This window comes from Macaca thibetana, chromosome X, assembly GCF_024542745.1.
Source record: "Macaca thibetana thibetana isolate TM-01 chromosome X, ASM2454274v1, whole genome shotgun sequence".
In the NCBI taxonomy this organism is placed as follows: Eukaryota; Metazoa; Chordata; class Mammalia; order Primates; family Cercopithecidae; genus Macaca; species Macaca thibetana.
In genome coordinates, this window is record NC_065598.1 from 131375511 (window position 1) to 131393053 (window position 17543).

The 17543-nt window shown below is 38.7% G+C and overlaps 1 protein-coding gene across 1 annotated transcript; it reads left to right on the plus strand.

Annotated features, from left to right (window-relative positions):
* The first annotated feature begins 509 nt into the window (after positions 1 to 509).
* Positions 510 to 16207, plus strand: HTATSF1 (HIV-1 Tat specific factor 1). Its single transcript, XM_050777209.1, has 10 exons — positions 510 to 1012; positions 1197 to 1443; positions 3167 to 3347; positions 3727 to 3774; positions 4233 to 4387; positions 6336 to 6499; positions 7932 to 8031; positions 12957 to 13046; positions 13952 to 14089; positions 14675 to 16207. Exons 2-10 carry the CDS (start codon positions 1258 to 1260, stop codon positions 15875 to 15877), a joined length of 2265 nt encoding a protein of 754 aa, XP_050633166.1. The 5' UTR covers positions 510 to 1012; positions 1197 to 1257; the 3' UTR covers positions 15878 to 16207.
* Positions 16208 to 17543: the final 1336 nt, after the last annotated feature.

A 17543-nucleotide genomic window follows, 5' to 3' on the forward strand; every position in this document is an offset into this window, starting at 1 on the left:
AATTCCTGAAAACAAAGTTCTGTTTAGAACAAAAGTATGCTGTGTCTTTCTAAAACAATGACAAAGAAGCGGAGTTTGCCGGCCAGTAAAGCTGGTGTTTACACTGGGATGTTTACATTTATGTCTAAGTTTCAAGTTCGCAGCTCGAGCGCCACTGAATCCTGCAGTACAAGAGGCAGGCAACTGCAGCCCCTCCCATCCTTCCCATGGAGTCAAACTCCAGCCAGAGGAAGGTATGAGACCGATAAAGGAGAAGGCTGACACCAGAAAAAAAAAAGTTGGCCCTTTTACCCCTCATTCGTTCATTCATTCGCTCATTCCGCATTAGACACCAGAGCCGGTGCCAGGAGCTTAGGTCACCAAGAAGAACAATATCCGGTGTCCATCCCAGGGAGTCGGAAAGAAACAAGTAAAAGACACGGTTCCTGCGCGGGGGAGGGGCCTCTGGGCGAAGGAGGCGCGTCGTTTTCTCGAAGCCAGAGATATTTGTCCTGCCCGCCCCACCCACTCCCCCAAGATGGCGTCCTCGCGACACCCGCCCGGCCACCTCCGCGAGGGAATATTCCCACGCCTTCCTTCCGTCTCCCTCCCGGGCCGGCCGATTCGCCGGGAACCCCGCGGACCTCAAGGCCCTTGAGGCGTCAGGGGATCCCAGTGGCCCTCGCCCCGCCCCAAGGCCGAACCCGGTGGGCGTCGACGCCCGGCAGTAGCGCTCCCCCCTCTCCGGCGCCCCGCCTCCCCGGGTCTCGCGCCGCGTGCCGGCGTCGGCGCCTTTTGACGCCACAGTGGGCGTGTCGGCGCGACCCGCGACGTCGCTACGCGCCGACAATGGCGGCTGCGTCGGCCTGAGCAGGGCTTAGTTTACAAGTAATATCCTGACGTTGCCGAGGGAGCCGCAGTCGCCTTAGACCCGGGCGGCGGCGGCGGCGGCGGCGGCGGCGGCGGCGCGCCTGCGCGCTCCCGCAGCGCCCTGGACCTAGCGGCGGTGCCGAGGCCCAGCGGAGCAAGCCAGGTGGGCGGCGGCGCGGCCGAGCTCCCAGCATCAGCGCGCGCGCGCGGTGGGCGGGCAGAGCAGGGGGCGGTGCGGCAGCCGAGCGGCCCCGATTTCCCGGGGACTGCTGGGGCGCCGCGGGGAGGCGGGCCGGGGGGCGGCGGGGCGCGAGCAGAGCGCGATTGACCTCCCTTTTTCTGCTCAGCTCCAGCGTCATTTCGGCCTCTTAGTTCTTCTGAACCCTTCTCCTGAGCTGAGTAGGAAACATGAGCGGCAGCAACTTGGATGGGAACGATGAGTTTGATGAGCAGTTGCGAATGCAAGAATTGTACGGAGACGGCAAGGATGGTGACACCCAGACCGATGCCGGCGGAGAAACCGATTCTCTCGGGCAGCAGCCGACGGACACCCCCTACGAGTGGGACCTGGACAAGAAGGCTTGGTTCCCCAAGGTAGGAGAGTGCCACGGGCGCCACTGCAGAGCGGGTCGCCTGGCCAGCCTCGCGGAGCACTCCTCTTACGTTTGCTTTGCTGAGATCCTTGGTCCTTGGTCCTAGCCCCCTTGGATAGCGGCGCTTTTTGTTGTGTTTGTCGGGGCACCGATGTGTGAAGGAACGTAAATCTTTAGGGTGGTGTCTTAAATGTAATTTTTAAGTTTTTTCTATGCTTTATTAATCTTGTCTGTGAAGGTCACAGTTGGTAATTACATTGATGACTGCTTTTTATTGCGAAGAGGAAAAACACCAAGAGCAAATTTAGTAGCTGTCCATTTCTGGTAGCCGACCCCACTTGTCCTAGGAACTCAGATGTTTAGCTTATGTACTATGTGCAAAATGCAGTTTCTTGATTTTTTTAAAGTAGCTGTTTACATATCTTTACTAATTGAACTTTCTTTGCACCTTGCTTTACTTTCCTAGCAAATTTTGTCCCTAAGCATATATGTTTGAACCATATAACCACAGGAATAAGACTGGAGACGCACAGAATACAGATGGAAAATATCTGTGTATATTTGTTTGGAGTACTTGGAAATTGCTAAGTATTTTTATTTCAGCTTCGAAGTAAAATAAGTAATGTTAAACTTGGCTCTGTAAACTTTGTGGTAAAAGTGCCCTTTTAATCTGGCTCTCATGAGCAGGAAAGGGCACACTAGTAGCACGCAAATTGACTTGCAAGCCAATAATACAAAACCTGTCTCCATTGCGCGACTGGACGGCTGTTTTAAAAATTCTTTTGCAACTTTTCTTTCCCATTCTGTATTTGTATACATATTCCAATGCCTCCAGATTGTTAAAATTTACGATTTCACTTCTGTATTGGTAGTACTAGTTTTGAGTGCAGATTTGGTTTCTTCAGCATTCTGAATACTTTTAACAAAGGTGTGATAATGGATTAATGTGTGACTTTATCTTTTTATGTTATTGAAGCCCATACCTCTTCAAACTTTGGGTTTTACATTTTCCCCATTCCATGCGTGCCTAATGTTGATTGGTATGATGGTATAACTATATTTCTTTAGTTTTGCAATAACGCTTTTCCCCCAAAGGGGAGGAAGATAGATATGAGTTGGATTTGTCTTTAATTTGTTCTGTTACTAAAAGATAACGTCTTAATTTGTGATAAAGTTAAAATGAGCATTTAGTTTTACAGTTGTTAACTCCATTCTTTATATACCAAGTCAGAGTTCTGTTCTACGTGCTCTCTGTATACAGATATTTAAGTACTTATTGTACACGTATATTTGTGCATGTGTACAGTAAGAGAAAAGTGGATTCTGTGGTTAGATTATTCATTGACTGTTGGTTTTTATTGTTTTATTATCTAGTACTTCCTTTGTTGTATGTATTTGTAGCCTTAGTTAAGTAGACTGTAGAGAGGTAGTAATTTATAAATGAAACAACTAGAAAAGGTGCCAGCATCACTTAAAATGCTTTAAATCATATCTCAGACATTTGCATTGATCGTCTAAGTACTCGTGTCTTATTTTTTATCACCGCATGCACAATTTTCTATATAAGATGACTATTGCATTTATACTCTAATAACTACAACTATTATCCACAGAAACACTTCTGTTTTAAGTTGTGTAACCATGCTGTAAAAACAATTTAAACTTCTTATGGGTGGAAATAATTTTGAATTTCTCTGTCTGGGTCTGCTGAATTGCTTGTTTAGATCACTGAAGATTTCATTGCTACATATCAGGCCAATTATGGCTTCTCTAATGATGGCGCATCTAGTTCTACCGCAAATGTTGAAGATGTCCATGCTAGAACTGCAGAGGAACCTCCACAAGAAAAAGCCTCAGAACCCACTGATCCCAGAAAGAAGGGAGAAAAAAGAAAGGCTGAGTCAGGTAAGTGGTTCTGGCTTACAAATTTTAAGTGTAAAAATTAAAAATATGGGTGTGCATATGTACAGTTGCTTTTCCGAGAATTATAATAGCTTGGAAGGAATAAGGTGAGTTTTTTCTTAAAGGTAGTGTCAGAGTTATAAAGAATCAAGATAAACTGGCCATCATTTTTCCCAGATAGGGCTCTAAAACTAATTATTTGTCAAAAGATTTAAATCCTTTGAAAGCTGGGTAGTGATTTGAGTTAGTTTATCTTGGTCTTTTAAGAGTAAGAGAAAGGTCCTGGAAGTTTCAAGAAACTGCTGCTTTGTCAAGATTCCATAATATGACTCTTATCTTTTCTTGCAAGTGTTTTATTTATTTAATTAATTTTGATTTCTAGGATGGTTTCATGTTGAAGAAGACAGAAATACAAATGTATACGTGTCTGGTATGTATAAGTTTTTAAACAAGTTTAAGGTAGGAAATACTCAATTTTGAGATTTTTCATGAAGTGATTTTGAGCTTTCAGTTTCTCCAGAGTCCATTTTTTATCATTGTGTCATTTTTTGTTCAGCCGTTTATATTAGTAAGGAATATGTGTGTTTATTATAGAACCAAGAAATTTAGTGTGTAACTTTGCATACCAACCTTTGGGCGTCATTAATGTAACTTATAGCAGTGTGTCCCTTCCCATTCAGTGAGGCCCTTAACAAAGCATAATTTTAATGTATATTTGAACACACAGAAATGTGAAATGTCTTCAGTTCTGTAAACGTAAAACTCTTACATATATTTAGAAAATCAACACTGCATTCACCTAAGTTATAGATTTCTAATTGATAGAATGCTAAGTAATTCACTTTCATTATCAATTATAAATGTTTTTTAATTTTTCTTAAATGACAGGTTTGCCTCCAGATATTACAGTGGATGAATTTATACAACTTATGTCCAAGTTTGGCATTATTATGAGAGATCCTCAGACAGAGGAATTTAAGGTCAAACTTTACAAAGATAATCAAGGAAATCTTAAAGGAGACGGTCTTTGCTGTTATTTGAAGGTAAGTTGTATGATCAAATAAGTTTCTTGTATCTTCGTTTTTAACTCAGGAACCAGGGCTATAATTTCTATAGATGATAACCAACACCAAGGACTACTCAAAACAGGATATGAAGAAAACTGAAATTTCAGTTAGTACCTGTGTGTATCACATTGGTAAGATTATTTACTTGTTTTAAGAAAATATATTATCAGGTTAAAGTGTTATATAAGTATGTGACTGGAGTGCTTCTTTTGTCTTGAAAAATTCTCACTGGAAAGATTTCTTTATTGATGTGTACAGTCAATTCAGACTACATTTTAAAAATTCAAGCAGAAAAAAAAACCAGTGACATTTTAGTTGTCCATTGGAATGAATTACACCAGGGTTCAGCAAACTCCGGCTCTGTTTTGGTAAATACAGCTTTATGGAACACAGCCACACCAATTCATTTATGCATTTGTCTATGGTTGCCTTTGTGTTTCATTGATAGGGTTGAGTGATTGCAGCACAGACCTTGTGGCCTACAAAGCCTAAAATATTTACGAACTGGCCCTTTAACAAAAGGACTTTTCTGACCCTTTTATTAGACCATGAAGGAGACGATAAAATATTTTTTCGAATGTGAGAAAAGAGAGAGTGGTATTAAGAGAAATTTGCAGAACTGCATGTAGTCATAGTACCATAAATTACACAAAGAAACCTCAGTGCCAAAAGCAGCCATCATTCCTGGAACACCTGCCACCTTAGGAGCATGTGTTATACATTATCACAGGGTACAGAACAAATGATGACATGTACATAAGTCAAACCTGAAAATAATTACAGAGTAAAATCAAAATGGTAAAGCAAAAGTACAAACACCACAGGTGTGTTGTGAGCATGCAGTATTCCAGTGGGATCAGAAGAGGGTAGGATTAAGGTGACAGCTTTTTGGGAAATAGGTTTTTGACCTGAATCTTAAACGTGATGGTAATGGGACATGAGCATGACCATTTTAGGATGGTAGTTTTGTAATGTTCAAATGTAAGGAGATTTGAGAGTTTTATAAGTTCTTTAAGGATTATTCAAAAATCTGATAACAGATTCTTAGGGAGTTCTGTTAGATGTTTAAAATTTTTTAAAGGAAAAAAAATAGAGTTTTGAGACCCATAGAAGTACAAGATTGTCAAAACAGTCAGTTGAGTTCCAGGAAAATATAGTGAATTATTCCAGGACCTATATTTATGTGAGCAGCTGAGTTCAGTTATCCATTTTTGTTTTCTACAGGTCCTCTGATCTTTGACTCTGTTTGTATAGGGCTGATAACTGTCCTTTCTGTAAGACCCGGAATCCATACATGTATTTAATATAAAGTACAAGTCATCAAATAATTGTCTTCTGCTTCTCAGTGTATTGCAGACTTACAATTTAATGGATGAACCAAAAAATTAAAGTCTGGCTATGGTGTTCCCAGTTCCTTGAGTCATCTAGTCTTTTAAGTAAGAGTATTATAGGATTTTAAAAGAAATACACCTTAGAAATCATGCAGATTTGCCCCCTTCATTCTGCAGATAAGAAATTGCGGCCTCAAGAGACAGAATTACCCAATAATAACATAATTTACTGAACACCTACCATATGCTAGTCCTTATCCTTTCTATGCATTATTTCATTTAATTTTGTCAAGAACCTTGTGATGAAGGTATTAACTATTTCCATTTTACATATGACGATACTGGGGCTCAGGAAGCTTGAATAATTTACCCAAGTTCACACAGCCGGTTAGGGACAGCTGTGTCTCAAATGCAGGTGTCCTGGTTCGGATTCTAGAGTTCTTTATCTCAAAGAGAGAAAAAGATCTCATATATTAGTACTATATAAATATAAGAATTTAAATTATTTTGTGTATAATCATCATTCATCTAAAAAACTCCTGAACTTTTATTTCATTGTATAACTGACTATATTTTATCTTACCTTTATAAAGAGAGAATCTGTGGAACTTGCATTAAAACTTTTGGATGAAGATGAAATTAGAGGCTACAAATTACATGTTGAGGTGGCAAAGTTTCAACTGAAGGGAGAATATGATGCCTCAAAGAAGAAGAAGAAGTGCAAAGACTATAAGAAGAAGCTGTCTATGCAACAAAAGTTTGTAATTTTTTTCCCTTTTGAAAAGTTCTATATATTCTAGAGTATATTTTTGGTAATAGCCATCTAGTTTTATTCTGTCAAATGTGCCTACACATTATTTTAAAATAATTTCATTGGATCATCTGGTACTTCTAGCAATCTATACAATAGGATAATTTAGCAGTAGTGGGAATTTTAATTTTCCAGGGTGTTTATTTGTAATATAATAAGGGCTTCAGTGAGCTAAGAGAAGCCATCTGTTTGGAAAACGTTGAACATCAAATTAAATAAGATAATTAGGCTTATGTACCAGAACCATTAGTTTACCTTCTGTGTGGATTTAAATCACTTGTACCGGGGCTAAATTTTTATGTACAGGTTTGTTATAGGAATTAGAAATGACAGGATTTTATAATTGTATTTACTGTAGTTGTATGTAGTATATACTTAATGTCATCAAGTTTCTGTTATTATTCTGTTTGTTTAATGTACTTTGCAATATACTAGTTTTAAGAAATTAGTCAAAATGATAAATACTTTTATCAGAGTAAATTCTAGTGATACTTCTAACACCATGCTTAAACTAATGAAATATCATAAAAGCATTTAGTTGTGATGTCTCATTGTTTTTACAAGAGTAGGTAAAATTGCTAACCACATATTTTTTAAACAGTATCAGTAAAATTTATGATTGTAACAGAGTGAGTAGTTTTACATAAAAAGTGCAGTTTGTTTTTTATAATGATAAAGTACCTAAAAACCAATACAATTTAAAAGTATTTTTTAGCCTCAAAGTGTATCCTTCTGAACTCATAAATACTAGGAATTAGAGATTTTTCAAGGGTCTCATTGGAATGTTTGTATAATCAGACAACAGTTGCCCTGAAAAACATTAAATCTGGGGATTTCAGATACTGGGGCCATTTTGCCTCTGCCTTTTATTTTATTTTATTCTATTTTATTTTATTTTATTTTATTTATTTGAGGCAAGAGTCTTGCTCTGTCACACAGGCTGGAGTGCAGTGGTGCAATGTTGGCTCACTGCAACCTACACCTCTGGGGTTCAAGCTATACTCATGCCTCAGTCTTCCCAGTAGCTGGGATTACAGACGTGCACCACCACGCCTGGCTAATTTTTGTATTTTTAGTAGAGACACGGTTTCACCATGTTGGCCAGGCTGGTCTTGAACTCCTGACCTCAAGTGATCTACCCGCCTCAGCCTCCCAAAGTGCTGGGATTATAGGTGTGAGCCACCGCACATGGCCCCCTGCCCATTATTTTTATTTCAGAAAGTTTTCGGACTGGAACTGTGACTGAAATACAGTTTGTTGTTGTAAAATCCAGTAATTATTAAATATTCAATAAAGTACTGTATGAACAACTCATTTTTTTCTCTCTCCAAGTCTGAAGCAAAATTTACAGTTTGTTGTTACTGCTTCATTGCCTCAGGCAGTTGGATTGGAGACCTGAGAGGCGAGCCGGACCATCCCGGATGCGCCATGAGCGAGTTGTCATCATCAAGAATATGTTTCATCCTATGGATTTTGAGGTAGGAAGTGGTGTGCTTACTGATATAAATGCTGATAGGCTTTCTTTCTCTCAAGGGAGCCTGGAGCTTGCTTGCCCCATCTTTGTTATGTCACCTCCTACGTGTTTGTGCAGTGAGTAGTAAAGGAAGATGGAGCCAAGAAGCTACTTAAGTTTTTTGATTTCCCTTCCCTTTGTTTAGCCCAGTATTGTTTTAAAGTATATCTCAGATAAGACTGTTTAATAACCATACTGCGCCCCAAACAGCAGCTACTTGGTATGAGAAACCATTGAAACATATCATCATTAAAAGATTTATGGGAACTGCTTGTGGATTTTGAGTGCAGGCCAACAAGTATGGGCTGATTTTGGTGGGGAGTACCAGCTTCACAATTGTAAATGCAAACTTCAGCTTGGTACTAAAAGTTACAATGCTTAATGTCCGTGGAAAAGTCCAAGAACAGCAAGTAAAAGTGAATAAGTACATCTGTTATATATCAACTTTTTAAAATGATTTAAAAAGAATAAAGTGAATGGAACTGTCCTTCCTCCCCTCAAAAAAGTGAATAAAGGAGGAGCAAAGAACAAGGAGTTCTAAGGAATATTGTCCTCAAAGTACCTTGTGTTACTTTCTGCCTCTATTCTTATCTCTGTCTACTGGTGTAGACTGATTTTATTGTTAGTGGAGAAACAACTCTTTATTCTCTCCCTGGTTCTGAAATTAGTGATAGCAAGTTACACAGAAAGCAGATTATACAGATAGCAAATTATACAGAGAAAAATGTTCATAATGTAAACTTCCAGGTTTACAAATGATCTAGTTGTCATCAGTGCCCATTCCTGACCCTTTTGTGCATTTAAGCAGTCAAAATGATAATATAATTGTAGCTCCCTTAGCGAGGGCTCCACAACGGACAGTTCAGCTCTATCTCAATGAATAGTGTTGTGATTACTGTGTACCTATGGAGTTTGGGCATCTTTTGAGGTCATTGGAAAGATACGTGTGGTTTATTTATGAGATTGATTGATTGATGTCTCTTCTGACCAGAAATCTGGAAGAATTTTGAAATATAACAGTTTACAGTTGCAGTGATAATGAAATATGGTTTAAAAACACATGCACACCAGTTGCATTTTGAAATACTGTTTTTGCCAGCAATAACTTTAAAATAAACGCATAGAATTACAAAACCATTAGCTGGGCATGGTGGCGCATGCCTATAATCCCAGCTACTCAGAAGGCTGATTCAGGAGAACCACTTGAACCTGGTAGGCGGAGGTTACGGTAAAATTGCGCCACTGCACTCCAGCCTGGGCAACAGAGCGAGACTCCATCTCAAAAAAAAAGAACCAAAAACAAAACAAAACAAAACCAGATCATAGTCATTAAAGCAGCATATAAAATAAATGCATAGATTGATCACAATAGTCTGCTAAATACAACTCCGAGATTTCTATTATTTATTACATTTTATCCCCCTGCTAAATAAGTGATTTGTTGAACAGAAAATCAAACACCGCATGTTCTCACTCATCGGTGGGAATTGAACAATGAGAACACTTGGACACAGGAAGGGGAACATCACACACCGGGGCCTGTTGTGGGGTCGGGGGAAGGGGGAGGGATAACATTAGGAGATATACCTAATGTAAACGACGAGTTGATGGGTGCAGCACAGCAACGTGGCACATGTATACATATGTAACAAACCTGCACGTTGTGCACATGTACGCTAGAACATAAAGTATAATAATAATGAAAAAAATAAGTGATTTATTAGGTGGCATATTTATTTCTGTGACTTGAGGTCTTTGATTCACACATTTCATACTCCTGCCACTCGAGTGTGAATGTAAATGCAAACCTAATTCAAAGTATCTGGAACCTCTGCAAGTAGAAATCTGTTGTGTAATTTTATCTATTCTTGTTTCTGCCTCCTGCCTTGCTCATTGAAATACCTTATTTGAGTCTAAGGATCACCCTGGGCAGACTTAGCTTTTCCTAGCTTAACAAATATTCTTTCCCCAAGACCACATTTACTCTACCTTGACCCCTATATATTCCCTCCAGTGAATATTCTTAAAGATAGAAGTTTCATGCTTGCAAATTCCTGATTTTTTTTTTAATCTTCTTGGTTTAGTATAAACATTACTTTGGAGTTACAGAGCCTTTATGCTACCCTATTTTGTTGCCTTCATAGCATTTATTATTATCTGAAGTAATTTTGACTCGTCTACTAGAATGTGAGCTCCATGACACCCAGTATTTTGTCTACCTTGTTTGCTGCTGTATTCTCAGTACATAGAATTGTGCCTGGCACACAGTTGGCCCTTAATATTTATGTGATGAAGAATTGAAAGAATTATTAAATGAAACCCTTGTTATTTACAAGCCAGAGTCTTTTCATTCATCCGGTGGATAAAACATTTTCTCTTCAGCATCTTTGCAAATGAAAGCAAATTTTCTTTTTAGATGCTTATGCCACAAAGGATGGTAGGACATTGTTTTGGCAGTGGTGGAATTAGTTCACAAAGAAATGCTTGGTGATGCTATCCTTGTTTGCCCACCTTCATGGTCTCACATGGTCCAACTAGCTTGCCGAAAGCGTGTCAGCAAGAAGAGTGACAATCTTGCTTTTGTTCACTGTCTCTGAGCACCTGAACCTCAGTGTAGACCTGTGCTGTCAGATATGGTAGCCTTGTGTGGTTAAATGTAAATTAATTAAAATGAAATAAAATTCAGTTCATCACTTGTACTAGGCACATGTAGCTAGTAGCTACCATGTTGGATAATGCAGATATACAACATTTTCATCATCACAGAACCTTCTATTGGACAACACTGGTATAGACATTGTATAACTTTTGACAGAAGTGTCCAACAGGAAAACCTGCTTTTATTGCATGTTTTTTTTGGGGGGAGGTGTTTGATTTGACTGAAGACTCCATATAAGCCTAAAGAACACACAGCAGCGTTGAGCTTTTTACTGGAAAACAAAAACTGAATTGTCAGGTTATCCTGAAGTATCTGAAAGGAGTCAGATTTTGGGTGGAGGGGTATATTTTGATTCCAAACAGTTAGAAGCAACATACCTAAGAATACTGTCTGATATCAGGGTAAATAGTGAAGGCTAGCTAACATTTTTAATGTAACTTCAGAGGGTCTTCAGTATTTAATTCAAATCCGTATTTTAAAATGCATTGCCTGGCAAATTTGAATACCAAGACATGAAGAGTCAAAACTCAGATGCATTAGCCGGGCGTGGTAGCACGCACCTGTAATCCCAGCTACTCAGGAGGCTGAGGCACGAGGATCACTTGAATCCGGGAGGCAGAGGCTGCAGTGAGCCAAGATCGCGCCACTGCCCCTCCAGCCTGGGCGACAGAGTAAGACTCTGTCTTCAAAATAAAAAAAAAAAAAAAAAAGAAAGCAAAGCAGTGAGACATTGGTATAGAAATAAAGGTGATGCCTACCCCCACCATGGAATCACACTTCAATTTAAAAGTTGTTACACATGTTGAAACAGTTTTTTTAAAATATAATCCTGATTTTCCTTGGTGAATAAAAGAGAGGTATTAGAAACAGTTTGTCAAATTCTTAAAAAGATTTTCTTGAATATTGGCTTTGTACAAAAGTCTGTGCTATTTTCTGTGAGGTATCTGAAACTCAATAAAACAAAGTTCCTGCCTTCTGAAAGCACTCACTCTAATAGGAGTTAACCACACACACACACACACACACACACACACACACACACCAAAAGCCATAACTTTTAGTCTCTACTCCTATTCTTCTCAGGTCTGATAATTTTGTATACAGCAGATTGGCTGCTTCTCCAAAACTGGGATTTATAAGTGGGGAAATCCAGAGTTCTGCCAACTGTAGTTTTAGAAGCCTCAGATTTATGCAAATGAGTACGGTTTTATATTTTTTATTTTAAATCAGATTTCAGTAACTCCCTGCCAGCTTATTTTTGCTTTTTGAAGAACCTTATGGGAGGAAAGCCACAATTCTCTATAGTTCCTCTAGCTGATGAGAAAAATGAAAGCGTGTAAGAAAGATAGATGCACTTAAATGTTTCCTAGAAAGTATAAGTCACCTTCAATAGAAATTTATAGATAGGATATTTTCATTTATATTTGTATGTAGTTGAAATTCAAGCTGATAATGTAGCTTTTCCTGAGCCCCTTTTATGCATTGGTGCTTTGAGAGAGAGTTGTTAATTCCCAGAGGGAATCTTAAATCATTTTGTTGTTGTAGGGAGATTTCCACCTGAACTCTAGGCTATCAGAAACAGCAGTACTTGAATGTTCTTAATAGAGTCATAGTTACAAGAAAGCAACAGCTAAGAATGTATTTTATTGCATGCTTAATAACAGCTCCTTATTTGTATGGTTCTATTACAGTGTGGTAGGAGACAAGACAAACAGTAATCCTTATAATGTTTACTCTGTGAGTTAAAATAGCATCTTGGAAGCACAAAAATCAATCTTAGGACACTTAGTCAATAAAAGGGATGTATTACTCTCTCTCTCCATTACAACATTTCTGTAAATAGGAATGTATCGAAAACACAAAGCAAAGGGTTCTCATCAGCGTGATGTTGATGCCCATGCAGAACATAGGAATTAGCAGTCTGACTGAATATGCACCACAGGACTTCCGCCTTCTTCTCCTGCTCTGCCACTGTAGGCCCCTTCTGCTGCCTGCCATACTTGTCCATTTCCTTTGTTTAAAGCAGGGCAAACCTATAGGAGTAGCAGTGGATTTAGTAGTCTAATTTTATTTGATTTTGAGTTTTAAAAAAATTTTATAGACTGAAAAACACAGCTCACCTTAAGCGAAACCTTTTTGTGTCTGTTGATTTATCAGAACAAGAAGTTGGATTCTCAGGATTTATAGTTAAAGAAGGGAGCACACCCATTTTCATCATGCGTATTTTTCAGGATGATCCGTTGGTGCTGAATGAGATCAGAGAAGACCTTCGAGTAGAGTGTTCGAAGTTTGGACAAATTAGGAAGCTCCTTCTCTTTGATGTAAGTTCATGGCTTGGACATACGGATCCTGAAGCAGTCATTCCTCCACCTTATAAGTTCTTCCCAGATGTTAGTATACCCCTGGATTTTAGATTAATGTTTTTATAGAGTAGTCCACTATCTTGTGATAATCATCTATTAGCAATAATGAGATGAACATGGATTACAAGCCAAGGATTTGATGGATTTGGTATGCCTTGCTTATTTTCCGTCATCATTACCCTAAAGTACATGATCAGGTGAAAGAGGGTACAAGAAAAATGTTTGAGATCTCTGGTTCCCTATTAGTCACATATTCTCCTCTTTGTGAATTGTTCTCATCCTCCATATTTGGAACAATCAGGGAAAATATTCTCCTGTGTATTTCCTCTTCTCACCCTCTTTTTACTTCCAAAATTGACACCCAGTAATTAAGAGTCACCATTTATTGCTTGTGTATTACAAGCTACTTTACATGTTATCTTACTTAATTCTCAAAACCCTTTGAGGCAGGTTAGCACTATTATACCCATTTTACAGATGGGGAAGCTAACACTTTAGAAATTGAGCACCTGGCCCAAGGTTGTTCATCTGGTAACTGACAGAGCCAGGATTTAATCCCAGGGCAATATGACTTCAGAGTTTACACTCTTAACAATTATACTATCCTGCTTCTCATTAGACAGGGATGTCAGCAGAAACATTTCCAAGGACATTGTGCTTGGTTCTTGCTAGGTAAGATTAAGGTAAAGAAGCAGCTGACTGCATGTGACTGGCTGGGATAAAAGGGAAGAAAGACTTCATACATAAAGTCTTTTACTTCAGAGTATCAGAGAGAACACTACTACTTACCTACTTTGTGAAATGTATGTGTTTTATTTTTAATCTTACCGTTCATTCCTTTTTTTTATTTCTTGTCTTTCTAGAGGCACCCAGATGGTGTGGCCTCTGTGTCCTTTCGGGATCCAGAGGAAGCTGATTATTGTATTCAAACTCTGGATGGAAGATGGTTTGGTGGCCGTCAAATCACTGCCCAGGCATGGGATGGGACTACAGATTATCAGGTAAATTCTGCAGCTTGTCAGGGACACACACATTGTTTCATTACCAACAAATACTGATCCTTCAGATCTAAATTTTGGGTTTGGTTTAACCTATTTAATGTAACAATGCTTCTTTTCTTTTTATTTATTTATATGTTTTAATTTTTTACTCTTCCTCTTTATTATTTACAGTGCTTCTTTTAAATAATATTTTGCATTCAGAAGATAAAGAACTATTTGAGTTTTTCAGTTTATAAGTCTGAAAGTTTGAGGCTTGTTCAGAATAGTGATAAGAAAAGAACACATTCAACCAAATGTTACTCTTCCTTTGTATGCTGTGAAGTATGGACAGAGCTCAAATATTAACTTTTTAAGAGATGAGACATTTCTGCAGTACTGTGATATTTGGCCTTTATTCAAGTGATCTTATTTAAGGTCAACTCTAGTAAATCAAGATGTAAAGTTTTGAAAACTGAAGACAGGGAATTGCTTTCCTAAGAAGAGATGCTTTATAAAATTAAGGTTGTTTCATCAATATTAGATATGTTCAGAAAAGTAACCTTTTGCCTAAAACTTATTTTAATGGCAGTCTCCATTTATCCACAGGTGGAGGAAACCTCAAGAGAAAGGGAGGAAAGGCTGAGAGGATGGGAGGCTTTCCTCAATGCTCCGGAGGCCAACAGAGGCCTTAGGCGTTCAGATTCTGTCTCTGCTTCCGAAAGGGCAGGGCCTTCTAGAGCAAGGCATTTTTCAGAGCACCCCAGCACATCTAAAATGAATGCTCAAGAAACTGCAACTGGAATGGCGTTTGAAGAACCTATAGATGAGAAGAAGTTTGAAAAGACAGAAGATGGGGGAGAATTTGAAGAAGGTGCTTTTGAAAACAATGCTAAAGAAAGTAGCCCCGAAAAAGAAGCCGAAGAAGGCGTCCCTGCAAAAGAATCTGAAGAGGGCTGCCCCAAAAGAGGGTTCGAAGGTGGCTGCCCCCAAAAAGAGTCTGAAGAAGGCAATCCCGTAAGAGGATCTGAAGAGGGTAGTCCTAAAAAAGAGTCTAAAAAGAAGGCACTCAAAAATGATTGTGAAGAGAATGGCCTCGCAAAGGAATCTGAAGATGACCCCAACAAGGAATCTGAAGAGGAAGCTGGCCCCACAAAAGAGTCCGAAGAAGATGACTCAGAGAAAGAGTCTGACGAAGACTGCTCTGAAAAACAGTCTGAAGATGGCTCCGAAAGAGAATTTGAAGAAAATGGTCTCGAGAAAGATTTGGACGAGGAAGGCTCTGAAAAAGAGCTTCATGAAAATGTTCTTGACAACGAGTTAGAGGAAAATGACTCCGAAAACTCTGAATTTGAAGATGACGGCTCTGAAAAAGTGTTAGATGAGGAAGGCTCTGAGAGAGAGTTTGACGAAGATTCAGATGAAAAGGAAGAAGAGGAGGATACATATGAAAAAGTATTTGATGATGAGTCCGATGAGAAAGAGGATGAAGAATATGCAGATGAAAAGGGGCTTGAAGCTGCTGGTAAAAAGGAGGAAGAAGGTGATGCAGATGAAAAGCTGTTTGAAGAGTCAGATGAAAAGGAAGATGAAGATGCAGACGGAAAGGAAGTTGAAGATGCTGACGAAAAGTTGTTCGAAGATGATGATTCCAATGAGAAGTTGTTTGATGAGGAGGAAGATTCCAATGAGAAGTTATTTGATGATTCTGATGAGAGGGGGACTTTGGGTGGTTTTGGGAGTGTTGAAGAAGGGCCCCTATCCACTGGCAGCAGCTTTATTCTCAGTAGCGATGATGATGATGATATTTAATCCCTTAAACTTGCTTTTTAGGGAGAGTCCTCCATCTACATTTGCCTGTGCTTCAGGGTAATTACTAGTAGTGTTACATGAACATGTGCATAGTGGTAGGATGCCATCAGATTAAAGCATTGAAGTTTTTCATTGTTACCTGTACCTAATGGTTTTAAATATATGTTAATTGATTGTTTAGTTAAAATGTCATAGTTACAATGCAAGTAAACTGGATACTTGTTCTTTTGTCAGATTTGTTAAATGCATGCAGAATAATATTTTTAAAAGCATTGATTGAAGTTTGTGATATTCATCAATAAAAAGTTGATAATACGCAGAAACTGAAAATTGGACTTGAGGTAAATTGCATTGTAAATTCTTGATACCGCTTTATTTATACTGACGGTTGGCTTTTCTGAGGACTTGAAGAATCCCTTTGTAGTCTCCTTGCTTCCCGCTGGTAGTAGCACATATGTCTCCATTTCCTCTCTATAAACCAGAACATGTTCCTAAACTCAGAAAACAACCCTCTGGATTTGCTTTTTCTGCCCAGCCCTTGCAAATTAACTCTTGTTTGTTTTCTACCCTCTTTCCATTAAAATTGACTCTCAGATGTGCAAAAGTGAATTTCCTGTGGTCTACAGCTCCCATTATTATTAAAAATCTAGAGAACCAGATTAGAATTCTGCCTTGTACTGTTAGCCTCCTTGGGCCCCTTTAGAAGTTAATTCAAGTTAGAGGACCTCTTCCCAGAAAAAAATGGGGAGGTTCATGGATGCCCTGAAGTTGAACTTCATGCATGCTTCAGTTGTTCGTTTTTTTAGAATCTTAGTGCCTAGCACTGTGCAAAGTTGTGTAGTCCCAATAAAATTGTGGGTCTTTCTTGATTATGCTTTCCAAATTCAGTATTGATGAATTTACTTTTGATGTAGCATTAAGAAGCTGTTCTCAGAAATTAGAAGCATTAAAATAAACTGCATTGGTGCTCTTTCATTACAGTATCTGTAAGTGTAACCCTCTAGATAGAGAAGAGTTCCTATACTTCAAGTCTGTTTTTATTTTGAGAATTTTTTAGTTGATGTCTGGGATTTCGTAAAATCTTCAGGATTTTCACCAGGGATAAGTCAGTAAATGGGGTGAAGAAAGTTAAGTATAGAAAAATTGCAAACCAAAATAGTATTTCCTTTAAAGATAAGCCAGAAGCATTTAAACTTGAATTTATTGGAAAATTGGTTTTCTAAATGAAAGGAAAAGAATGCTTTACCTTCCATATACAGTGGTTAGAACGGATTACCCTACAACATAAATTAGCTCTGAGACCATTAGGAGAATTTATTTCATTCTTTACGTTAAAATTTATAATTTTGGAAATCCAGAATCTCTCAAAAGAATATACTATCCATCTAGTCTGTTGTTTTAGATACTAACCATTGCTTAGTAAAGACTCCCTGCCACAATTTTGGGATGGGAAATACATTAAAAATAGAGCAAACTTTCACTATTTGGTGGGTTTTGTCTAAAGTCATTGCCACCCCTGGCAGGTTAACCGTCTTCTGTGTGAACTCAAGTGTGTGTGTGTGTTCACAAGTGTGTGTTAATGGATTTCAGTTATGCGATACTGTCCTGAATATTTTGACTTCAATTTGGTTGATACCACATACACAGGTTCTTTTCATATAAACAC